Here is a 26049-nt window from a genome sequence, read left to right as displayed (position 1 = left end):
GCAGTCTCCTCCAGTGAGTCAGGGATTGCACTGCGCACACACTGCAATCAAGGCATTTTTAATTCTGAAACCTGACAAATTACACATGGATGGGATTTAGAAAACTCCAGATCACCATGAGGACAAACGTGTACACAGTTCTGTGGGGAGACTGCCAAAAAGGCCCTGTGTTTGATGTCCTCACAACCTCACTCAATTAACCCTGGACATCATCAGCTTCTTGCTCTTGTATAGGAAAAGATGATTTAGAGAGATCAGTTCATCGAAGGACATAGCTGTTGCAAGTCTGCCTTTATCCAGTCACTGTGCTGTTTTAAGGTTGGCATGGGAACAGCTGTTTCAGGCAGAGGCTGCTGATTCACAGAGAAGAGGGGAAAAGAGGGGTCAGAAGAGCTCCAATAGAAGAGAAGGCAGTTTGGGTTTTCTGATCCCCAAATTCTTGCTTTGATTACGGGAACAGTTCACAATCTTAAACTAGACAGTTGTACAATATTTCTCTCAGATTACGTTTCAAAAAATAAAGGACAGTAAACTCCTCTGGATGCAAACTCCTAGCTTTAATTTAATTAGTCTCTTTTCTAAAATTAAGCAAAAAATTGGATACATTTTCATACACTACAAAGGTGATACAGCAGGCAGGAGTCACTCTGATCACATTGGGGATGATTCCTTTGTAAAATCCATGAACTCCTTCTTTCCTTTGTGGGGGGGAAAAAAGGGCATTTTTAAGCACATTTTAATGAAAAAAATCACCGAGACAAACAAACGTGGAAGCCCACGATATCTCTCTCCGCCCCCAATATACAGTCTTACACCTCTCTTGTGTCTTCAAATTCTAGCCTCTGCACCTGTGCAACCCCACTGACTACCAAGAGTTTGTAAAGATTAAGTAAGTTCAGGTCTACACTACAGGTCTATAGCAGTATAACTACGTCACTCAGGGGTTCGAAAAATCCACACCCCTGAGCAACGTAGTTATACTGATCTAACTCTCTGTGTAGAAACCGCTATGTCAATGGGAGACCTTCTCCCATCGACACAGGTACCGCCTCTCGGGGAGGTGGATTAACTACACTGAGGGGAGAAGCTCTCCCAATAGCGTGTTAGCGTCTTCACTGAAGTGGTGCAATGGCACACCAGTGCAGCTGTGCTGATGTAGCGCTGTACGTGAAGACAAGCCATAAGTAAATAACTGTTGAGTAGGTGATGCACTAGGAGGAACAGAATCCAATTCACACTTGGCCCTTCAGAACCAACACAGCCAACAGAAAAAAACAGTAATAAAAATGTGTCACTGAAGTCAGCAGCCACAACACTGACTACACACCGGGAGCAGATCTGTTGATTACGGTGATGTCATTTTCAGAATTGCATTTTTACTTCTCTATGCCTACCTCCACGTCCTGCGAATAACATCAACCATTCCAGAGTACCTATTGTGTTGATCCTGAAGACGAGCTCGCACTACTTGATATGGGTATGTTGCTGACACAGCAAATATTTTGGATAGTGCTGCCATGGTAATGTATTCTAAAGCAGTCTAAAATTATAAGAAAGTTACCAATGTTAGTTTAAGTCAAATTACAGATAACTAAATAAAATGCTAGGAACTATCAAACTGCTTTTTAAAGCACGAACAGAGCAGTAACTCTAGATTTTTTTTTCTGTAAGAAGGCTATATAAGTTCCAATAAGTGCTGATGTTTATTACACATTAATACTAGCATTAGAGGTACTTATTTTGATGTAAAAACTGATTATACTGATGTCCTCATTTATATCGCAAGTTCAATAGCATACTTAAGTAATATCCTAAAAAGTATATTATAAATTACTTTTTTGGTATAGTTATTATTTATTTATCTGTTTATATTTGTGGAACTACAAACATTCTCCCAAAAGTTTATTTAAAAATGAAACAAAACAAACAAGATTTGCCAAGTTCTCAAATGAAAAGTGGATTTCCCCAACATGTAAAAACAGTGTTAATTGGCTGGTGATGAGGTAATTTGTGCTAAAAATTGAAAGTGAAAAAAACAATGAATATTTTCCTTATTTTTCCTGTGTGATCTGCCAAAAGTTAATATAACATTAATAGCTAATAAAATTGGTAGTTTGTGGCAATTGCACAACAGTACAATCTCATCTGATCTGTGTTCTAGACATTTCTGGTTTCCAAATACACACATACTATAAAAGATAAATGTTTCCATTTAAGGCAACTTACCAATTTTGTATCCAATCGTCTGTTTCTATGTTTATTGTATCTCAATTTCAGATCTTCATATGCCATGAACTGAAGTGCTCCATGTGAAGTTCCAAACAGACCTGGCACAAATCCCTAAAATTTTTATTTTTTTAAAAAAAACAGGTTAATCTGTAACCCTTGAAACCTAGACAACCTGCTTGCATCTTCTTATTCCAACATACGCTCTGCGCTCCCCTCCCAAGAAACACAACTCAGACATTTATATTGTTGTAAAACATAAAGGCTACAACCAGGTTTGGTCCTGTTGTGCTAAACACCGTACAAACACTCTATCTAAATGTCAGCCCCTGCCACAAAGAGTTTACAGCAGTAACCCCACCGCCTCCTTGCCATAAGGGGGTGAAACTTATCTGGGCCAGCCAGGGCCGAAGATTGCTTCCCAGAAGTGTTGCTGCCTTGTTGTCAGGTAACCCTCTCAAGCAGAGAGGAGGCTGGAGGGAGGGAACTAAACGAGCAGCCCCAGATGTCCTGACAGAGAGGACTTTGATTGGTTCTCTACCCCAGGAATCAGGGAGAGAGAAAATGGTTCTGTATTCCTCTGGGATGACAGTTTAGATAGACAAGGTGGATGAGGCTATATCTTTTATTGCACCAACCTGTGTTGGGGGGAGAGACAAGCTTTCCAGCTATACAAAGTTCTTCTAAATAAAATTAAATTAAAAATATTACCTCACCCATCTTGTCTCTCTAATATCCTGGAACCAGCACGGCTAAAACCACTCCAAATAGCTGAGAAACATACGAGGAGGTAGCCCCTCCTTTGAGGTGACAGAGGAAAGGGTCGAGAGAGATGGTGGCAAAGAGCACCAGAGAGGAAGGGAGCATCCAGCTCCCCTCACAGATTGACCTTTTTTCAATTTTCCCAATCCTCAGTTGGGAAACTTCATCAAACTGGGTTCCCACAGGGCCTGCCATGACACTGGGAGGGCAGTGACTGCTTGATGGGACAGTTCAGCTGGCTGCCACAGCTAACAGTTACCTCAGCCAGGAGGAAAAGTGAAAAAGCTCATATCTAAGACTGTTACCCCAGAGAAGGATTCAGATCAGCCCTTGGACCTGCAAAGCTATTTCCGAGATTCAGATTGCTCTGTGGATCATTGGACCCCTCAGACAAGACACCAGGCCACAGTGCCTGCAATGTCTACAAGTGCACCACTGACAGGTACCTGGATGTGGGACTGACACGTTAGAGTGGTGGTTCTCAAACTTTTGTACTGGTGACCCATTTCACATAGCAAGCCTCTGAGTGCGACCTCCACCCTTATAAATTAAAAACACTTTTTTATATATTTAACACCATTATAAATGCTGGAGGCAAAGTGGGGTTTGGGGTGAAGGCTGACAGCTTGCGACCCTCCATGTAATAACTTTGTGACCCCGAGGAGTCCTGACCCCCAGTTTGAGAACCCCTGTGCTAGAGGGCTGACATAACAACTAGAGTCAGAGAGACTTTGTGGGTGGTTGTGTTAAGTGACCAAGAGAAATAAAAACAGGTTTATGGCATCCTCTACAGATGGCTGCATATATATTTTAAAAATCTATCCAGGTTCATATATATTTATTTATTATATCTTGTTCTTGACATTTTTTTGTGTTTATAATTTCTACTGTTTATATAAAGCTTATTGGAGCTGTTTGGTAATTTGAGAATTATGTATTTATGTATGAATGGAGTATGATATCCCGTTAGGGTGGATTACCCATTTTTCCCCAGGAGGCACTGCCAATGGAGGCGCAGTTTGAATAATCCAGATCTCCAGTGCGGGGAGTCATGAGTTCAACACGGAGACCCACAATGGCAGAATGATCCTGGACCTCAAGAGGTCAAGCACACCCCACCCCTCCTGAGTGTGCACCCTCTGAGGTGCTTGGGGGGTGCAGAGCAGGGAGAAGTCATGTCTTTTAAACTATGCTACAAGTGGACAAGACAAATAATTGGCATGGGGAAACAAGGTAACAAATCCAACAGAATGGGTTCAGGTTCTTAGCCTATCAGGTTGCGTTCTTGTGAGTACATCACAGAATGGCTGGCCATTTAAGGGAAGCTGGGCCCAGCAATTCTGCAAGTTTTATCAGTAGTGATTTTATATTTATTTGTTGCTGATGAAAATGCTGAATAGCGTCAGGCCTACCACCAATCCCTGTGGAACTCCACTAGAAACACCCCTATATTCAACAATTCCTCACGGACTACTTTTTAAGATCCATCAGTTATCCACTTCTTAATCCATTTAATGTGAATTCTATAGACTATATAATGCTAATTTTTTTTATGAGAATGTTGTGTGGCACTACGTATATTATATCTATGCAGTTACCTTTATCAACCAAACTTGTAATCTCAAAGATGAAGAATATCAGGCTTGACAAGACATATTTCCCCTAAAACATGTCGACTAGCATTAATTATAGTCCCATCTTTGACTACTTTATCAGCTGAATCCAATATCAGCTTTTCCATTATTCTGCCAGATAGTGATGTCAGGCTAATCAGTTTATCATTACCCAGGTTATCCTATTTGCTCTTTTTTGAATATTGGCACAATATTAGCACTCTTCCAGCCCTCTGGAATTTCCCTGATATTCAAGGTTTACTGAAAAAAGAACATCAGTGGGCCAGATTTCCTTAGCCAACTCTCTTAGGACTCTTACATCAACAGGCCTGGATAACTTGCACTCAAACATATTTATCGCTAGCAGATGTTAACATCCTTCTCCGTTACTAATGGACTGGAAAGTATTATCATTGTCATGCGATATGAGATCATCCTGCTTCTTTCCAAATACAGAACAGAAATATTTATTGAACATTTCTTCCTTTTCTCCATCATCATTAACAATTATACTATTTCAAGGGTCTATATCATTGCTAGGATTTTGTTCCTAATATAATTAAAAATGTCTTCTTATTGTCCTTAGCCCTGCCAACCATGGATTTTTCCCTTGTATTCTTTGGAATCAATGAATTACAAATTATGAAGTGCACAAAATTGATAAGGGAAGCTATCTATTCCCTCTTTTTCCATTTGTTACATTTTGCTTTTTTATTTCTAATTGCTGCTGTCACTTCACCACTGAACGGGGATGAACTTGAAGGATGCAGGTTTGGAGGCACCAAGGCCACAGGAGGAGACTGCAGTAGCCAAGGCATGAGATTTAAAAAACCCTCTGCTATAGTCTCTTTCAAGATATGTTTACATATCCTCTTGACAAAAGGATTTATTGTTAGTCAGCAGCTTTAATCTAAGAAAAAAAACCAAAATGGGCTAAAAAGCTGACACACTAACAAGTGATTTTATCATGAGTTTCACAATATTTGCTGTTTTTCTTAAAACTCCAGCACCTGGGGTCTTGTGATTATATGAGAATCTGTTTTTATTTTTTAATTTTTTAGCCCTAAACTAGAGAACATAAACCTTGAAGTCTCAAAGTCAAATAAAGAGAACCAAAAAATTAGTATAATTTTAAATCTCATTATTTTAAAGCCAATCTCATGATATTTTTGGGGCCTAAATCCTGATTTGGCATGCTCAGGCCTGGGATTACTGTGCTGGCTCTTTTAAGACCTGGCAAGACCAGCCTACTGTTTACTGGGCCTCACCCTTTCAAACAAGGGAATTCTGGCAGACGAAGTCTCCAGGAGGCAATGATGGGCAGGGCATATTATGTGACGGCTAGGCTATACACAGAGAGCTGTTCTTGCCTCAGTTTGGCAGAGCGTCTCCCCATCTGGTCTTTTCACCAAAGAAACAACCTAGTGGATGGACTAGAGAAACAGGCAGGTGAACGGAACAGAACCCTAGAGTCAAGTATCTGAAGGAAAAGGCCTGAGGCAATACAGTAAGGGTACAGGCTTGAGACCTGGCACTGGGCACTTGCGTTTATTTTGGGACAGCAAGCTGGGTTGAATGAAGCCTCCTTTACCCTGCATCAACAGAATGACTACTGATTGGGCCTGGGGAGGATCAAGAAAAAAAACTGCTTAGTTCAGGGAAGGCAAGTTATTGAGGAACCCTGTATCAACAGGGCAAATGAACTACCAATCCCAGGCAGGGCTGAAAATTGTGGATGTGAGGTCATCTGCACAACAGGCTAAAGAGAAAGCTGTTTCAGGGAGTGCAAAAGAAACTGTTCAGTTCAGGGAGGGCAACCCTACGTCAGTGGGCTGTGAAAGAGATGCATTTTGCTTTTGGGATAACTGGAGTCCAGACGGGAGAACTCTTTACTGTGGTTTGGCTGGAGGGCTAGATTCCAAGTCACTCATCCACCATTCACAAAGCTTCAAACATGGCACACAGAGGGGGAAGCAGCAGGGAAAGTCATTCTGTGCTTTAATTTCTTTAAAAAAAAAAAAAAGGCCTGAAGTACTCTATACTAGAATATAACAGGTTCAGACAGCCCTTATCTCAAGCAAAAGTTGCTTGATGTGGATAGTTATGTGGGTAACCTTCTTTAGATAACAGCTATTATAGGCTCTTTCAAAGGAAGAGCCTAGCTTGGATCCCTACTCTTGCAGGTAAGGTTAGCACTAGAGAGAAGCATCCAGGGCCAAAACACATGGAAAATCTGAAAAGCACCCCAATGGGACAGAATTTAAGAAGTCCTAACAGATGCAAGAAATTAGAACGGATCTACATGGAACAGAACAAACATTTATCGAGGCACGCCAAAGAATCCCAGCAACTTCAGGTTAAGGAGTAAGTGAAATATTTTGTTTCAGAGTATCAGAACTTGGCATTCATTGGTACCTGCTAGAACAATCTCAGAGTACTGGGATCAGCAAATAAGGGAGATGAACACTCAAGTAACCTACCCACAGTTGCTAAGAGCCAGCAAGCCTGTTCCTCCACATTAGTTGGATTAAAAGAACCAGAGTTCTTCAGGTCTCCAAGGTATTGATGACTGTCCTAATGTCATAGCTTGAAGAAAGGGAGGGAGGCAGAATGAAGTTCAAATCAAGCTATTATTTTGTTTCCCTAAATAAATTCTCATATGGAAAGAATAAAAGAGCCACATTTTCAGTTGTGTAGCCTAGTTGTTGTAGTCAAATTTAAAATCCTATAAAATGTGTGGATCCAGAGCTGAAGATGACACATTACAGGCCTAAATGCCTGGGAATGGGATGTGAGAGCTGACTGCAGTATTGTCCACAGTAATGGAGGGAAGATTAATAACTCTATTTCAGTCAGACTGCATTTAAGATGATGGTTGGACATTCATGAGATGTCAGAAAGACAGGCAGAGAGATGGGACTGGATGAAGGAACAGTTTGATCAATATCAGCCTCAATCTGCCCTAGAAATTATGCCCTGTTGCCGCCACCTCTCTCCTCCAACAACTAGAAGAGAATACTACAGAGGAAAAATTCACGATTATTAAAGAAAAGCAGTTCTTGATTCAACTTTTCTATTTTAGCCATAGTATTCCTCTCACCGGAGTTTCAGCCCGCAATGTTTTTGTCCATGTACCTCATAGTCTCCCCATTTCCAGTTTCACTACTGCTTATCCTTCTGCAACCTTTACTTACCATTATAAGCCTTTTTTGTTGCAATCCTCTGGTGTGGTAGAAATAGGCTTATGAGACGATGAAAGGTAGCTTTTATAGTAACATGTAACAACTTTCCCATTCCACAAGAGCCACAGTGCTATTACACCCACGATAAATTCCAGAATTCTTATCCATTATGTCAAATTATATTACCTTGTATAAGCCACGTATACCCTCCAGCTTGTATATCTTTATAAGAGCATCAAACATTCCTTTGTACTGGCGCTTTGATGAATCAATGCCAGCATCGTACTGTAACACAAGCCGCGTCTTCGTTACCCATATTGGGTTTGTGATACAGAGGGTCATGACTCCTAAGAACAGATGGAAGTTAGGGTAATATTACGAATGCCACGCTGAAAGTTTGTACCATTTTGTTCAATTCAGTACAACAAACACCCATCCTACAAGAATACTAAACAAGAAAAATGTAGAGAAAACTGAGAGGCAAATCCTACTGCAACAGTTCTGCTGAGCAGAGGATGGGAGGGGAAACTGGTATAATTTGGGGAGTCTGTGCAGAAGTGCATGCTGCAGACCACAGGGCTCCCTGTGTATCCTTAGCCACTGGCCCCAATGTAATCTCCTCCTTTACTCCACCATGGTCCAAATGGTGGAATCTGGACATAAGCAGCTAGTTTTATTTTATATGTGCTTTAATACTCTCAATTTAGCCTTATGGTATACAAAATTTCAAAATTAAACAAAGGGTGCACAGAAATAAATTGTCCATGTAATGAACCACTTAACCCAGAATGATTAACCCAGGGGTAGGCAACCTATGGCACGCATGCCGAAGGCGGCACGCGAGCTGATTTTCAGTGGCACTCACACTGCCCGGCTCCTGGCCACCGGTCCGGAGGGCTTTGCATTTTAATTTAATTTTAAATGAAGCTTCTTAAATATTTTAAAAACCTTATTTGCTTTACATACAACAATAGTTTAGTTATATATTATAGACTTAGAGAAAGAGACTTTCTAAAAACGTTAAAATGTATTACTGGCACGTGAAACCTTAAATTAGAGTGAATAAATGAAGACTCAGCACACCACTTCTGAAAGGTTGCCGACCCCTGGATTAACCTGATGTAGCTTTACAGATTACTTTAAGTCATAGGACTGTAAAGTAATGACAAACTAATGATACAACTTAATGTGTAGTACTGCAACAAGAACTCCTCCAAAGCTCCAAGATTACCATCTATATCAGAGAAATGTATACAAGAACACAAGAACATTAGAAATGATTTAGATTAAAAATTGCAGAGATCAGGTATTTGTATTTTGTAGGTAAGATATTTTGAGCATTGGATTGGACCTGTAGTGGTTGATCAGATCTGGAATTCAGATACATTTAATATTTCTGGAATTCAGATCCATTTAATTCTTTAAGTATTAAATGTATCTGAATTCGAGATCTGATTGACACTACAGGTCCAATCCAATTCTCATTAAAGCCAATCAAGTTATTGCACTGACTTCAATGGGTGCTTGATTGGGTCCTATATCTGCTTTTGTATATCTTCTAAGTACTCAAAATTAACATTAATACATTATATTACAAGGATGTGTTTAATAAATTTTGGCCTTTTATTGTACAGCTGCATATAGGTTATGCACTAGAATTTGTATAAAATATTAAGAAAAGAGAGCTATGCAGCCATAAAACATTTTAGTGGTTGCTATTTGTGAATAAAAATGTAAAACACACAGCTGTCCAACCAAACATTATTAAATTATTTATTATTTTGTAAGTGAATGCAGCTGGACTGAAACACTTGCACTTGCCATCTGGAAGAAAAAGCAACATTGACAGACAAAGGCAAAAACAGCATATGGACAGGCTGAAGGTAAACATTAATCTCGTTAGCATTTTCCTCACCAGCCTCAGCAGCTGACACTAGGTGCTCCGTTGCACCAAGACTTTCTAGCTTTCTTTCCTCCTTATAGGCTTTGATGGCATTATAGCTGGAAGAGGTAAAACATATTTAGATAGAAGAAATACAGATCATTTAGGAAAAGGTTTCTTAAGATTATATATTACTTTATGCACCATTGCCCTTAGAGAGCACACACAGTCAGAGATTAACCTGTCTCAGTCAGATGCAATACAAGTTACTGAATTGTAGCTCAAGGCTATTTAAATATCTGTTACAACAGTACCCTTTAAAGTGCCAGAATATTCCTAGATAACAACAATGGGACAGCACTCTGTAACTTTGATCTGAACTGAAAAATTAGTCTGTGAGAGATGTTTATAAGAGGAAAGACTGCTTCTTCATAAACCCTAGGCGGTAGGTATTTATTTTCTAGCACTACATTATCTCAATCTTTATCTGCTGGATTGACCTCATGCCCTTTGGCCTGCATTCTGGATTTTGAATGAACTCTCACTGGGAGGTGAACAAGTGGAAGTCAGACAAGAATAAGCTCTAGATAATCAGTAGAATAGTTTGCACAAATAACTGTCCTCTACTTTGTTTGAATCAACAGGAAATCAGTTTTCCATTTTATAGTTAATGAACAAATTTAAGACACTTTACATTGAAGGAAAGGCCCCAAAGAGCAAAAAACCATCAGCTCACAAAAAATTCTGAAAAGCTGACTTGCACACATTGATTTCTTTATGCATATCTTAAATGCTTTCAGCTTCAGCAGACTAAATAATTTAAAGTGCCTATTTAATTCCCAATATCTGTCCAAGTTTAGGTTCTTATTTTTTATTTAGCATAAATTATTTCAGGTTCTAGAAAAAAAGATTCATGATACTTGACAATAAGAACTGCCATATTGGGTCAGACCATGGTCCATCTTTCCCAGTATCCTGTCCCCAATGGTGGCTTGTACCAGAGCTTCAGGGGGAAAAGTACAGAATAGGGCAATTAAAGAGTGATCCACTCCATCCTGTTATCTACTCTCGGTTTCTGATGGTCACAGGTTAAGGGTCACCCTGAGCATGGGGTTACATCCCTGACCATCTTGGTTAATAGTCATTGATGGACCTATTCTCCACAAACCAATCCAGTTCTTTTTTGAACCCAGTTATACTTCTGGCCATCAAAACATCCCATGGCAATACATTTCACAGATTAATTGCACATTGTGTGAAAAGTACTTCCTTGTTTGTATTAAACCCGTTGTTTATCAGTTTCATAGGGTGACTCCTGGTTTTGGATAGTGTGAAAAGGTTTCATTTTTCTATTCACTTTCTCCACACCATTCATGATTTTATAGACCTCTCTCACATCCCTCCTTAGAAGTCTCCTTTCCAAGCTGAACAGCCCCAATCTGTTTAGTCTCTCCTCATATGGAAACCATTCCATACTCTTGATTATCTTTGTTGTTCTTCTCTGAACCTTTTCCAGTTCCATTATATACTTTTTGAGAAGGGACAAACAGAACTGGACACAGTATCCCAGGTGTGGGCACATCATGGATTTATAAAGTGGTATTATATCTTCTGCCTTATTTTCTATCCCCTTCCTAATAGTTCTTAACATACTGAGAGACTTTCAGATTGCTGCTGCGCATGGAGTGGAAGTTTTCAGAGAACTATCCATGGTTACGCCAAGATCTTACTTAATTTGCCATTGTGTTACCCAGTTTTGTGAGATTCCTCTGTAACTCCTCAAAGTCTGCTTTAGACTGAACTATCTTGAATAATTTTGTATCATCAGCAAACTTTGCCACTTCACAGTTCACTCCTGTAGCGGGGTGGTCGCCCCGCTCCCGCCTTAAAGGGCTTACAACAGCCCAGGAGAGGGCTGTGATTGGGGAAGCAGCCTCAGCTGGGGCCATGCCCCAAACAGAACACAGCTGGCCCTTATAAAAGGGCTGTGAGCCAGGTCCTCTGAGACTCTATCTCTCTGCCTTTAGAGGGAGAAGGGCCTGGCTGCTGGGGAGTGTACCTGGGTACCTAAGGTGGAGCAGGGCTGAGGGAAGGCAAGAGGAGCTGGGGAGCTCCAGCCTGGAAACCCCCCAGGCTACCAGCCTAGTGCAAGGCCAAAAGGTACTGGGGTTGCACAGAGGGCAGCCCACGGGTAGGCAGAGGCAGTAGGCCCAAACCCTCCTTGCCAGTGATGAGTGGCAATCAGACTGCAGTCTTCCCCAGTGAGTGGGGGCTAGATGGGGACTGGCAGTAGCCAAGACTGATGCAAGATGGAGGGGTGGGGGTTCCCTGGGGAGGGGAGACCCACCAAGACTGTGGGGGTACTGCAAGGGGCAAAACCCCAGTGGAAAGGGGCACTGGGGTCCAGGAGGGACCGGGGGCCCTGGCAAGGCGAGACAGGGGCCTGCAGAGGGCGCTCCAAGGCTGTGAAGGAGCTAATTCTTAGGATGACAGCAGGAGGTGCCCCCATTACAATTCCCTTTTCCAGATCATAAATGAATGTGTTGAACAGCACATATACCAGTAGAGATCCTTGGGGAACCTGCTGTTCACCATTTCCCACTGAAGTAAGACAAGCTACAAGTGAAGTTATTTAATATTTCTGCAGCATCATAATAATAAAACCTAGTTCTTATATAGTACTTTCCATCAGATCTCAAAGTCTTTTACAAGGGAGGTCAATATCATTACCCTCCCCATTTTACAGATGGGGAAACTGAGGCACATCAAGGCAATAATTTGCCCAAGATCACCCAGAAGGCCAATGGCAAAGCCATGAATAGAATCCCGATCTCCTGAATCCCAGTCAGAGTGAATAAAAATCAATAATTAAAAAAATGAAAAATCTGATTTAGACTAATTTTTAAAAAATCCAATTTTTAAATTTGAAATTATAACCACAAAAAGCAAATAAACATACATTAAAAAGTAAGTAGTACATGTTAAAGGAGTTCAGCAGACCTGTCAATTTCTCAAAGAGACAATATTAAAGGCACAATAACCTATCCTGATGCTAAGGAAAGCTAAAAATAATATCAGGAGGCCAGTTTGGCTCCATCTGGAGCTTTTTAATGACCTGAAAATCAAAAGGAAATCTGACAAAAAGCAGAAACATGAAAAAACTGCAAAGGATGAGTACAAAAGAATAGTGCAAACATGTAAGGACAAAATCAGAAAGGCTAATTACACCTAGCAAGGGACATAAAAGGCAGTAAGAAGAGGTTCCATAAATACATTAGGAGCAAGAAAAAGAAGGAGAGCTTATAACAGATGACACTGAGAAGGCTGAGCTCTTTAATGCTTATTTTGCTCCAGTCTTCACTAAAAAGGTTAATTGTGACCAAACACTTAATATAACATTTACAACAGGGGAAGGCACACAGCGGCACAGGAGGCAGCAAACAGGGCTGCTAACAGGGGAGTTTGAGTGGGAGTTCCCATTGGAGGAGCAGGTGAGTGTCTTTGTGTCTGTTTGTGTAGTGTTTGTCTCTCTCAGTAGAGGCCCGGAGGGGCAGACTGCTGAAGGGGCAGCCGAGCCTGGATTGGCTGAGCCCTGATTAGGGGGTGGAGCCAGGCTAGGAGGGGCCTATAAAAGCGGCCGCCCAGCCAGGCAGCGGCACAGCTGCGAGCAGCGGCACAGGAGGCAGCAAACAGGGCTGCTAACAGGGGAGTTTGAGTGGGAGTTCCCATTGGAGGAGCAGAGGCCCGGAGGGGCAGACTGCTGAAGGGGCAGCCGAGCCTGGATTGGCTGAGCCCTGATTAGGGGGTGGAGCCAGGCTAGGAGGGGCCTATAAAAGCGGCCGCCCAGCCAGGCAGCGGCACAGGAGGCAGCAAACAGGGCTGCTAACAGGGGAGTTTGAGTGGGAGTTTGAGTGGGAGTTTGCAGGGGGAGGAGGAAGGGGGAGGAGGAAGGGGGCGGCGCCGTGTCCCCTGTGTTTCCCTAGGTACAAGCACCAAGCGAGGCCGAGACAGCAGCAGCCATGAGCCAAGCAGCAGAGGACACACCGAGGATGAGAGCATGCAGCAGCTGCGGTATGTACCTGGTTCTAGCAGGGGACCCAGAGCAGTACTATGTATGTATGAAGTGTCGCCTAATAGAGCTGCTGGAGGAAAAGATCCAGGGCCTAGAGCTGCAGGTAGAAACCCTGATAGAGAATAGAAGGGGGTTCGAGCAGCTGATGGAGCAATGGCAGGCAGTAACCGAAGGGGAACGCTCAGGGGCACAGGTGGGAGCAGGGGCTAAGGCCAGTGAGGGGGGACCACCAGACGAGGAAGATGGGCGGTGGAAGCATGTGACTGTGAGAAGTAGGCCAAGGAAAAGGAGAGCTAGTGAGGGGGAAATAGAGCTAAGGAACAGGTTTGAAGGTTTGGAGAATGAGGAAGGGGTAAAGAAGATGGTAGCTGATGGTGGGAGGCCAAGGAAAAAGAGACGAGCGGCCAGTCCCATAGATAGAGGGGAGGAGTCTATGGAGGCAACACCAAGTTTGGGCCAGGGGAGGTTACAGGATGGCTTAAGGGGAACCACAAGGGAAGATAGGAATGGAAGGAGCTTGCAACCAGGGGATAGGTTAGAGGACCGCACTGTCCCCAGGCAAAGGCAGGTCTACGTGATTGGGGACTCCATACTGAGAAGGTTGGACAGGCCTGTGACCAGGGCCGATCCGGAGAACAGAAGGGTGTGCTGTCTACCGGGCGCTAAAATACGGGATGTGGACCTGAGGTTGAAAAGGATCCTAAGAGGAGCAGGTAAGAACCCTTTGGTCATCCTTCATGTGGGAACGAATGACACTGCTAGATTCTCGCTAGACAGGATCAAGGGAGACTATGCCAGGTTGGGTAAGACGCTTAAGGAAATTGAGGCTCAGGTATCTTCAGTGGGATCCTACCTGTCCCTAGGGAAGGGCGCCAAAGGGGTGAGAGAATCCTGACGATTAATAGTTGGCTGAGAGAGTGGTGTTACAAGGAGGGCTTTGGGATGTATGGGCACTGGGAGGCTTTTGGGGACAGACAACTGTTCTCACGGGATGGGCTCCACCTAAGTAGGGAAGGAAGTAGACTTCTAGGAGGGAGGCTGGCTCATCTGATTAAAAGAGCTATAAACTAGACACTGGGGGGGAGACGGTTTGGGAGAGGTCCTGGTGCTCTCCACGCCAAATTTATACATTGGGAGTGAGAACAAGAAGATAACAACAGATATAGCCAGAGGGGGATGGTTAGGTGTAAGGAAGAGGGGGGGGACAGATACTAGATCGACAGGTCATACTGGTAGTACTGTGTCCCTACCGAGCGGGGTGAAAAGAGTGAGAGGAGCCCAACAGCAAAAGTTAGGATGTTTGTTCACCAATGCAAGAAGCTTAGGTAATAAAATGGAGGAAATGGAGCTCCTGGTCCGAGAATTGAAACCGGATATCGTAGGAATAACCGAAACATGGTGGAACGATAGCCATGACTGGAGTACAGGTATGGAAGGGTATGTGCTGTTTAGAAAAGACCGATGCAAAGGTAAAGGTGGGGGAGTAGCATTGTATATCAATAATGAGGTGAAATGTAATGAAATAACTAGCAATGCAATGGATAATACGGAATCTGTGTGGGCAATGGTCACATTGGGGAAGAAAACTACCAGAGCCTCACCCGGGATAGTGATTGGGGTGTGCTATAGACCCGCCAGGATCTAGCTTGGAGACGGATAGAGAGCTCTTTAATGTTTTTAAGGAGGTAAAACACTAATAGGAACTGCTTGATCATGGGAGACTTTAACTTCCCAGATATAGATTGGGAAACAAATGCTAGTAATAACAATAGGGCTCAGCTTTTCCTAGACGTAATAGCTGATGAATTCCTCCATCAAGTAGTTGCTGAACCAACGAGGGGGGATGCCATTTTAGATCTGATTTTGGTGAGTAATGAGGACCTTGTTGAGGAAATAGTTGTAGGGGACAACCTTGGCTCGAGTGATCATGAGCTAATTCGTTTCAAAATTAATGAGAGGATAATCAATATTGCATCTGAGACTAGGGTTTACGATTTCAAAAGGGCTAACTTTACTAAATTAAGGCGACTAGTTAGGGAAGTGGAACTGGACCAACATATATTAGGAATCTAAAGGCAGATGAACGCCTGGGGTTACTTCAGGTTGAAATTGCAGGAGTTGTCAGAGGCATGTATCCCGAGAAAGGGAAAACGGCTCGTAGGTAGCAGTTTTAGACCGAGCTGGATGACCAAGCGTCTTAGAGAGGGTCATTAAGAAAAAACAGAAAGCGTACCAGGAGTGGAAAATGGGAGGGATCAGCAAAGAAACCTACCTTATTGAGGTCAGAGGTGTAGGGAAGCAGTGAGAAAGGCAAAGCGACGGGTGGAGATGGACCTAGCGAAGGGGATTAAAACCAATAGCAAAAAGGTTTTTTAGCCATATAAATAGGAAGAAAACCAAGAAGGAAGAAGTGGACCGCTTAAAAAACTTTAAACGGAGTGGAGATTAGGGATAATCTTGGAATGGCACAATATCTGAATGAATATTTTGCCTCGGTCTTTAATGAGGCTAATGAAGGGCTAAGGAATAGTGATAGAGGGACCGATGGGAATGAAGATATGGGGGTAGACATTACGGTATCTGAGGTGGAGGCCAAACTTGAACAGCTTAACGGAAGTAAATCGGGGGGCCCGGATAATCTTCATCCTAGAATATTAAGGGAATTGGCGAGTGATATTGCTAGCCCCGTTAGCGATGATTTTTAATAAATCTCTAAATTCGGGGATTGTACCGTTTGACTGGAGATTAGCTAATGTAGTTCCTATATTCAAGAAGGGGAAAAAAAGTGACCCGGGTAACTACAGGCCTGTTAGTTTTAACATCTGTAGTATGCAAAGTAATGGAAAAAATTTTAAAAGAGAGAGTGGTTACGGAGCAGGAGGCCGATGGCAACTGGGATAGATTACAGCATGGATTTACGAAAGGTAGATCGTGCCAAAACCAATCTGATCTCCTTCTTTGAGAAAGTAACAGATTTTTTAGACAAGGGAAATGCGGTGGATCTAATATATCTGGATTTCAGTAAGCCGTTTGATACGGTACCTCGCATGAGGAATTATTGGTTAAATTGGAAAAGATGGGGATCGAAATGAAAATCCAGAGGTGGATAAGGAGCTGGTTAAAGGGGAGACTGCAGAGGGTAGTACTGAAAGGGGAACTGTCGGGTTGGAGGGGGGTTACCAGTGGAGTTCCTCAAGGTTCGGTTTTGGGTCCTATTTTATTCAATCTATTTATTGCTGACCTGGGAACCAAGAGTAGGAGTGGGCTGATAAAGTTTGCGGATGACACCAAGTTGGGAGGTATTGCCAATTCGGAGAAGGATCGGGATATCCTCCAGGGAGATTTGGATGACCTTGTAAACTGGAGTATTAGTAACAGGATGAAATTCAATAGTGAGAAGTGTAAGGTTATGCATTTAGGGATGACTAACAAGAATTTTAGTTATAAGCTAGGGACGCACTAGTTGGAAGTAACGGAGGAGGAGAAGGACCTGGGAGTCCTGGTTGATCGTAGGAAGACTATGAGTAGGCAATGTGATGTGGCCGTTAAAAAAGCTAATGCGGTCTTGGGTTGCATTAGGCGAGGTATTTCTAGTAGGGATAAGGAAGTGCTAGTCCCGTTATATAAGGCGTTGGTGAGACCTCATTTGGAGTATTGTGTGCAGTTTTGGTCTCCCATGTTTAAGAAGGATGAGTTAAAACTGGAACGGGTACAAAGAAGGGCCACTAGAATGATCCGAGGAATGGAAGGCCTGTCGTATGAAAGGAGACTTGAGGAGCTCGGTTTGTTTTCCCTTAACCAAAAGAAGGATAAGGGAGATATGATTGCACTCTTTAAATATATCAGAGGGATAAACACCAGGGAAGGAGAGGAATTATTTCAGCTCAGTGCTAATGTAGACACGAGGACAAACGGATATAAATTGTCAGTCAGGAAATTTAGGCTTGAAATTAGACGAAGGTTTCTAACCATCAGGGAGTGCAATACTGGAACAGCCTACCCGAGGGAAACAGTAGGGGCGAAGGACCTCCATGACTTTAAGATTAAGCTAGATAAGTTTATGGAGGAGATGGTATAATAGGATAACGGGCTTAGTCAATAGGTCAATTAAGTGGCAAACTGGTAAATAGTACAATGGGTCAATGATATGATATTCTTAACCTTTTTCCAGAGGGTATGGCTGGAGAGTCTTGCCCGCATGCTCGGGGTTCAGCTGACCGCCATATTTGGGGTCGGGAAGGAATTTTCCTCCAGGGCAGATTGGCAGTGTCCCTGGAGGTTTTTCGCCTTCCTCCGAAGCATGGGGCAGGGGTCGCTTGCTAAAGGAGTGGGTAGATCGGCTTATGTGGCCTGCATCTTGCAGGAGGTCAGACTGGATGATCATAATGGTCCCTTCTGATCTTGAATTCTATGATTCTATGATTCTATGATTAAGTCAGAAAAGAATAAATTTAATCTGTTCAGGTTAGCAGGGCCTGATGAAATTCATCCTAGAGTATTTAAGGAACCAGTTGAAGCAATCTCAGAACCGTTAATGAATATCTTCAAAGACTTATTGAGACAGGTGAGATCCCAATGGACTAGAAAAGGGCAAACATAGTACCTATCTTTAAAAAGGAATCAAAGAGGACCCAATGAATTATATATCAGGCACCCCAACTTTGATACCTAGAAAGATACTGGAACAAAATTATTAAACTATCAATTTGTAAGCACCTAGAGGATAATTGGGTAATACGCTACAGCCAACATAGATTTGTCAGGAACAAATCATGCCAAACCAACCTAATTGCCTTCTTTGATAGTTATTGGCCTACTGGTTGGGGACAGCTATAGATGTGATATACCTTCATTTTAATAAGGCTTCTGACACAGTCTTCCACATGACATTCTTATAAGCAAACTAGGGAAATATAGTCTAGATGAAATTTAATATAAGGTGAGTGCACAACTGGTTGAAAGACTGTACTCAAAAAGTAGTTATCAATGGCTCACTGTCAAACCAGGAGAATGTATCTAGTTGGGCCCTGCAGCAGTCTGTCCTGGGTCCGGAACGCCTCAACATTTTCACTGATGATGTTTTGGATAATGGAACAGAGAAAATGCTAGTAAAATCTGCAGATAACACCAAGCTGAGAAGGGCAGCAAGAACTATGGAGGACAGGATTAAAATTCAAAATGACCATGACAAGCTGGGAAATTTTTATGACATCAACAAGATGAAAGTCAGTAAAGACAAGTGCAAAGTACTACACTTTGAAGGAAAAATCAAATGGAAATAACTGGCTAGGCAGCAGTACTGCTGAAAAGGCACTCTGGGGCATAGTGGATCACAAATTGAATATGAGCCAGCAATGTGATGCAGTTGTGAAAAAGGTTAATATTATTCTGAGGTGTATTAATAGGAATGTGGTACATACTACATAGGAGGTAATTGTTTGGCTCTACTCAGCACTGGTGAGGCCTCAGCTGGAGTACTGTGTCCAGTTGTGTGCACCAGGCATTAAGAAAACATGGACAAATTGGAGAGCGGAGAGCAACAAAATGATAAAAGGTTTAGAAAACCTGACCTATGAGGAAGGTTTTAAAAAACTGAATACATTTAGTCCTGAGACAAGAGGGGAAGAAGGGAGGGCACATGATACAATAACAGTCTTAAAATAATGTTAAGCGCCATTATAAAGAGGACAGTGATCAATTGTTCTCCATATCTACTTATGGTAGGACAAGTAGTAATCAGCTTAAGCTATAGCAAGGGAGATTTAGGTTAGATGTTACAAATTAAGAAAAACTTTCTAACTATAAGGAAATTAAATATTAGAATAGGTTACTAAGGGAATTTATGGAATCCCTGTCATGGGAAGATTTTAAGAACACGTTAGACAAACAACTATTAGGGATAGTCTAGGTATACTTGCTCCTGCCTCAGTGTGGAGTGATGGACTACATGATCTTGAAGACCCTTCTAGACCTACACTGCTATGTTTTCTATGTTTGCTGACAAAGTTTTAAAGAAAGTCGAACCAATGATCTGGTCAAAGTCACTGGCTAAGCACCTGGAGCCAGAGTTTGCTGAAGTGATAAACCAGCTATTGACAGCAGTACTCTCTTCTGCAGGTGCAGAGACTATATTTTTCATTTTAGTCTATTCAAATAGTTCAATGACTAGTTCAGTCAAAGTTAAGAATCTGAATGGAAGTTGGAAAAACAAAAAACAAACAGAAAAACTTGTTTCCCCTCTTCCAATCCACGAATAAAAATGGGGTGTGAAGATGAGATCTACTAGTTCTAAGATCTTGAAGGACATGGTGACCAGAAATAATCGTGTCAATTCAATAACTACAGACAGTATTTCCTTAATAAAGCTATAAGTTTTAAATACAAAATATGTTTTGATAATCTTTTCCTTATGTATCCAGTACATTTAAGGTAGTTTTATTTAACTAATAAAAACTACTTTAAAATGCTGTTTTTGTATACTTCTACTTGAATTTAAATTTCCATTCAAATACTGAGAAAAGATGCAAATAAAAATTAATCTAATAAATAAAATGCATCATTCACAATTTTCTAATAAAAATGTAAGAAACCCAAGACTCTGAATGTGTTTTACACTAAATAATTGCTTAAGTGTATAGAAATAGTGCATTCTCCTGAGTAGCAAAAACTACCACATTGCATGTCAAGGTTTATCTAGTTGTAAATCAACATTTTTGAATAGTTATACCAACCAATGAGAATGAACTTTCTTTAGGAAAATAAAGAAAGTACAAATGCAAGACAACATTAAAAATAATTAAATTAAATCCGAGTCTCCTGCTTGCTAAAATAAATCATGAATACAGTTGGTTAAAGGATTATTAAAACTGATTTAAATCAATCCACTCTGGTTCCAATCCACTACTCTATTCACTAGGCCATGCTACCCTCCTAGGCATGCACTATATTTTACAAAAGTTACAGTTGTCCTAAACTGCTTAGAGTCTAAATAAGACTTAAAATAGCAAGTGATGACAAAGGGAAACATTTATATTTATGCACCCACACCATCTCCCCAAAATCAAAGTGCAACCTACATTCAAGGATCACTTTGCATAGAATATTAATATTCTACAGATCCACTTACAAGAAAAAGTAGAGTCCCCAGGAGGCACCTGCACCCCAAATATTTGGAGTTACCCCTTTGTACAGGCCATGTAGTCCTTCATGCTTCCAGACAGTGGTCAAACAGTGTAGAATCCCATTGTATTTTGGTCTCAATTCCAACCCGTCACTTACTATTTAAAAAAAAAAGAGATTACATTGAAAAAAAACCATCATTCCATTAAGAGTGAAAGCGAGCTGTATAAAAACTACAAAGCAAATAACTTTTTCTCTAGGCTGAGCAGGGAAAATGTGCAATATTAAAGAAAGTTGTAGTGAAACAGCTGGCATAGCTATTTATACTAGAACCTCAGAGTTACAAAAAGTTCATGAATGGTGGTTTTGTTTGTAACTCTGAAATGTTCATAACTGTGAACAAAACATTATGGTTGTTCTTTCAAAGGTTCACAACTGAACATTGTATGCAGAAGAAAAATGCTGCTTTTAACCACCTGAATTTAAATGAAACAAGTACAGAAACAGTTTCCTTACCTTGTCAAATCTTTTTTTAAACTTTCCTTTTATATTTTTAGCACGTTACATTTAATAAACTACTGCACTGTATTTACTCCCCGCCCCCCAGCCTCCCGTCTCTGCTGCTTCCTGATTGCATACCTCGGGTTCCAAATGAGGTGTGTGGCTGACTGATCAGTTCGTAACTCTGGTGTTTGTAACTATGAGGTTCTACTGTAGCTGTATTCCAAAGGTGAATGTGAGTTAGGGTTAGGGGAACTTTACAATGGATTGATGCAGTTGTCCTGCAGACCACCTATGGTCAACAGGATGGAAGTGCCTCTCACTTAGAAGGTAACTCTGCTGCAGCATACCATAGATGAGGAGCATCCTTGACTTGAAGCATTTTGTCAGTTTTACAGGGGATGGAGTTTGTCTTCTTTTCTTAATGGCCCTAAGAGTTTTATGCTACATCTAACCTATAATCTGAGATTTTTGTGGTCCTCTACGAATACTACTTCCCCCCCCCAAAAGATTTTGGTCCGCTGGAATTTTTATTATGACTTTAGCAAGAATCCCCCATTTAAAATGCATCATCCATGCTTGAAGTATGATTTTCAACAGGTCATGAGGGGGTGAATTCAAAATCAGTTTTTACTAGATCAATCAAAGGCTATTTCTGTGCTAAATTCTAATTTTTTCTCTGCCACTCCTCACTAGCTGGGCTGCATTGAATTTTTTTTTTTAATTGGAAAAGTGTATCCTTGGCTCTTTTTTATTCAACAGCTGAACTGTTTTTGCCCAAACTTTCAAAGACATTCACCTTAAGAAAAGATGGAAGTATGGAGAGTTTTAGCCTGATAGATTTCAGATGGAACAGAAATGTTTGTGTAGCCTTGACTATAGCCACTATAGCAGTTGCTACTGCTCTTACTATAATGTAAGGCTGTAAAATTGATGGCTACAGTATTTGCCATACCAGGAATTTACCTAGAAAGTAGGAACCAGAGGTGGGGTTCAGGGTGACCTAAACTTCAAACTAAAGCAAACTTTCCCAAGACTGTGTCACAACCAGAAAATCAGCTCAAAGTTTTGCAACCAGAGTGGCTTCCTGCCCTGCTTATGCAGAGGAACTATGCCCCCATCAGAAATGGTAGTTTGGTAACTAAAACACAGACAGCATTTTCTGTTTATTACATCCATCCTCTGACTCGCCTCATGTACATAATATGTTCTGACAAAGACTAAGTTTGAAAAAATAAATGACTCAGCAGGACCTCAAAACAACAGGGAAGTCATTGTCTGGAACATACATTAGGGTGGTCCGTGAAGTTGTTGTTTACCCTGTGACGGAGCAGGAAGCAGGGCAGATTTGACCTGGGAATGTTGCAGGAGAGTTACAATGGGGATGGGGGACTTCCCTTGAAGGAAGCTACCAGAGCTGTAACCTGAGCCAGGAGGAGGGTTGGGAGAAGTGACACCTTCTGCCTGGGAGAGTGACCAAAGCAGAGGAGGAGCTAGGGGGAGGGGAGAGAGAGCTGCTGAAGGAGTTTTTGTTTTCAGTCTTGGGATGGGTGGTGCAACGCAGGGAAACCCAAGCTGGGGTCTAAACTCCCAGAACCTCCCCAGAAGGACTTGATTGACGGGTTCTGGTTGTACCTACATGCTCCACTTGGGACTGTGTTCCTGTCATCTAATAAACCTTCTGTTTTACTGGCTGGCTGAGAGTCATGGTGAATCTCAGGAAGAGGGGTGCAGGACCCTGACTTCCCCACACTCCGTGACATACCCATATAGTCTTAATCTCAGATCATCAATTTAATTCCACTTTAAAAATCTTCTTAACCACCCTAATTAAACCTAGTTAGATCTTAGGAGCTCCTAGCCTAAACCTGTTTTTAAACTTTCACTTTAAATAATAGTTTTTTTTAATCACTATCCTAATTTCTCAGTCCCTAATTCCACTTCCTGGTTGAAGGCAGAGGCTGGAGACTCTTCTGGGTTCAACCCTGGCTCAGTGGTTTGAGCATTGCCCTGCTAAACCCAGGGTTGTGAACTCAACGCTTGAGAGGGCCATTTAGGGATCTGGGGGGGGAAAAAAAAAAAACCTCTGTCAGGGACAGTACTCGGTCCTGCTAGTGAAGGCAGGGGACTGGACTGGACTCAATGATCTTTCAAGGTTCCTTCCAGCTCTATGAGATAATAATATATGGAGATATAGCTATTTTTATTAGGTAAATGAAAACTGTCACCTCCATTCCATCTACACTGTTTCAGTGAGAATCCATCTTGGTGGGGTGGACACATATTTGGCATCAGAGTTCCAACCAATAATTCAAAGGGACAGCTCAAAACCCACGGGTTGACTGTGATGTTGTGGGGCTTAAACCCACCACCTGTGGCCACAAGCAGCAGGAATCACATGGGACACTGGAGTTTTTATCATTGGATGAGGCCTTGGTTCAGAAAAAAACCTGAGACATCAGCATGCTCCCTCCACCTATTATTTCTGGGAATCAGAAAAGAGCATGTGAAGGGGCCATTCCGGTGAGGGAAGGAGTGGTCTGGGATACACACTTTTGTCCAGTCATACAATAAAGCTCTTGAGAAACAGACAGCATCCAAGGCTTGGGAAATCACAAATACAATCTAAAATGGAATGGTCAAAGCTCAAGAACAAAGATGGAATGCAAAACTTACAGGGGTCTGTGGCAGTTAGGAATAACAGCTGGGCTGAGAGATAGAGAAGTTTAGCTAGCTATCACTGCCAAACTAAGGCAAAAATGTGATATTAGATGTCAGGGAAGTAAGACTTAGAAGGGTGGAAGGAGACAAGATTTAGAGGAAGGGACACTCTCCTGTAAAAAAAAATATCTTGTGTTACCAGCCCTTTAAGACTACTGAAACTAGTTTATTTTTCACCACCTATGCTATCTAGTGCTAATGTATCAATGGAATTTTCATAATAAAAAGAAATCTAGTAAATTTTGCTTCTACTTGGTCAGTTTCATTTTCCAGTGTCCATATGCTAGGCACAATGCTCCCTCTGTAACTGTAAGAAAAAGTGTTTAAATCCACACCAAAAAATACAATTCCACTTGAATCTTTAAATGATATAGAAAACATATTTTGTAAAACTCTTCAAAAATTCACATTTAATTTTGGAGGCTAAATTATCCACAAATCCATTTAAAATAAATGTAAAGAAATGAAGCAGTTATTTAACCTATATATAAACTGATGTGATAAAATAGAGGCTTCAAAAGAACAACTCATCAGCCACATCAACAATAGCTCATCTGGAAGAGGATGGCACCGTTCCCTGCAGAAAAACTGCAATTCCAACTTCATTCTCTGCTGACCAGCACCACAGCCTATAACAATGGGGCTAAATTAAATACTCTTTTGCCTCTACTATTTAATTTATTGTTTCTAAAGACAGTAAAACTGCCCAGTTATGTACCACGGGGAAGTGAATGTAATGCATATGGAATTTAATATTGGATATCACATCCAAACAAGATAACCGAATACTTGTTATAATGCTGTATTAAGGTTTGATGGGTGCTTAGATCCAGTCAGTGTAACAAGATTGCAGTGGTTCTTAAACTTTTGTACTGGTGAACCCTTGCACATAGCAAGCCTCTGAGTGCAACCCCCTATATAAATTAAAAAACACTTTTTAATATATTTAACACCATTATAAATACGGGAGGCAAAGCAAGGTTTGGAGTGGGGGCTAACAGCTCGGGATCCCCCATGTAATAACGTTATGACCCTCTAGGGGTCCCGACCCCCAGAGAATCCCTGAGTTAAAGTTTAGTGTCACTTTGTATTGTGCTGGATCATGCTTCTAGTAGAGTCTCAAGCTCAGGCTTTGCTGTAATTGCAGCCCCTCTCCCCGGCCCCTCAACCTTGTCCTGAGATGTGGCTGGTTTCCGACACCCGCAGGCGCCGGTGAAGGAGAGCGGACACGCACTACGCCCCGTCGCAGCTAGCTGAAACACTCCAGCCGCATGGCAAATCTGTGCTCTGAAGCGACGGTGGGAAGAGGCAGATCGGAAACCAGGCTGCGCTACGAATCGTGCCTCAGTTTCCCCAGTGGGAGTGGCTCCAGCAGGCGTGGGGGGGCCCCCTCTGCAGGGAACGGGGGGAGCAGGGGGCCCGCCTCACCTGCGAAGCGGATCTTCACCAGGTCCAGCGGATGCAGCACCAGGGTGGAGACGACACCGCCGCTCAGACCCGCCACGAGGTTCTCGTACCGCACGTGTCTGAACAGGGGCCGCAAGGGCGGGGCCGGCGGGGACTCCACCGCGCACACCGGCCCCCGCGCGCCCGGAGCCGCACTCATCAGCACTCGGCCACCGCGCCACCGGCCCGCGACAGAGACACGGGGCGTGGGCGGGCGAGCCCGCGGCGCCGGCCAAGCTCCCTCGCCGGTGGGTGGAGCCGGGCCACGCACGTGGGCGGGGGCAAGACACGAAGACCTTTGCCCCAGGTGCTACGTAGGGCGTGGGGAGCGTGTCACGTGAGCCCCACGTTAGCTCTTCCGGTGGTTGGTGTGGCTGATGAGCGCTGACTTGACCCGGAAGCGTGGCGGGCTGGTTCCGGTCTGTGCCGCCGCGAGGAGCGGCGCGCGCGGCAGGATGAGGGTGAAGGTGCTGAGCCGGAACCCCGATGATTACGTCCGCGAGACCAAGCAGGATCTCCAGCGCG

The 26049-nt window shown here is 42.5% G+C and overlaps 2 protein-coding genes across 2 annotated transcripts in view; one reads left to right on the top strand and one right to left on the bottom strand.

Moving 5' to 3' along the window:
* Nucleotides 1-542: 542 nt before the first annotated feature.
* SLC25A32 (solute carrier family 25 member 32) lies at nucleotides 543-25918 on the bottom strand. Its single transcript, XM_045006073.1, has 7 exons — nucleotides 25507-25918; nucleotides 20864-21014; nucleotides 9699-9784; nucleotides 7970-8130; nucleotides 2227-2340; nucleotides 1395-1540; nucleotides 543-698 (listed from the first exon to the last, which is right to left on the bottom strand). Exons 1-7 carry the CDS (start codon nucleotides 25682-25684, stop codon nucleotides 563-565), a joined length of 972 nt encoding a protein of 323 aa, XP_044862008.1. The 5' UTR covers nucleotides 25685-25918; the 3' UTR covers nucleotides 543-562.
* DCAF13 (DDB1 and CUL4 associated factor 13) overlaps nucleotides 25895-26049 on the top strand; it is a 41249-nt gene continuing 41094 nt past the window's right edge. Inside the window, exon 1 of the mRNA XM_045006072.1 lies at nucleotides 25895-26049. Coding sequence (XP_044862007.1) covers nucleotides 25902-26049 — 148 coding nt within the window. The 5' untranslated portion in view covers nucleotides 25895-25901.

This window comes from Mauremys mutica, chromosome 2 (assembly GCF_020497125.1).
Source record: "Mauremys mutica isolate MM-2020 ecotype Southern chromosome 2, ASM2049712v1, whole genome shotgun sequence".
Lineage (NCBI taxonomy): Eukaryota > Metazoa > Chordata > Testudines > Geoemydidae > Mauremys > Mauremys mutica.
The sequence above is the reverse complement of the archived record's forward strand: the minus strand, read 5'-3'. Positions and strand labels throughout refer to the sequence as shown.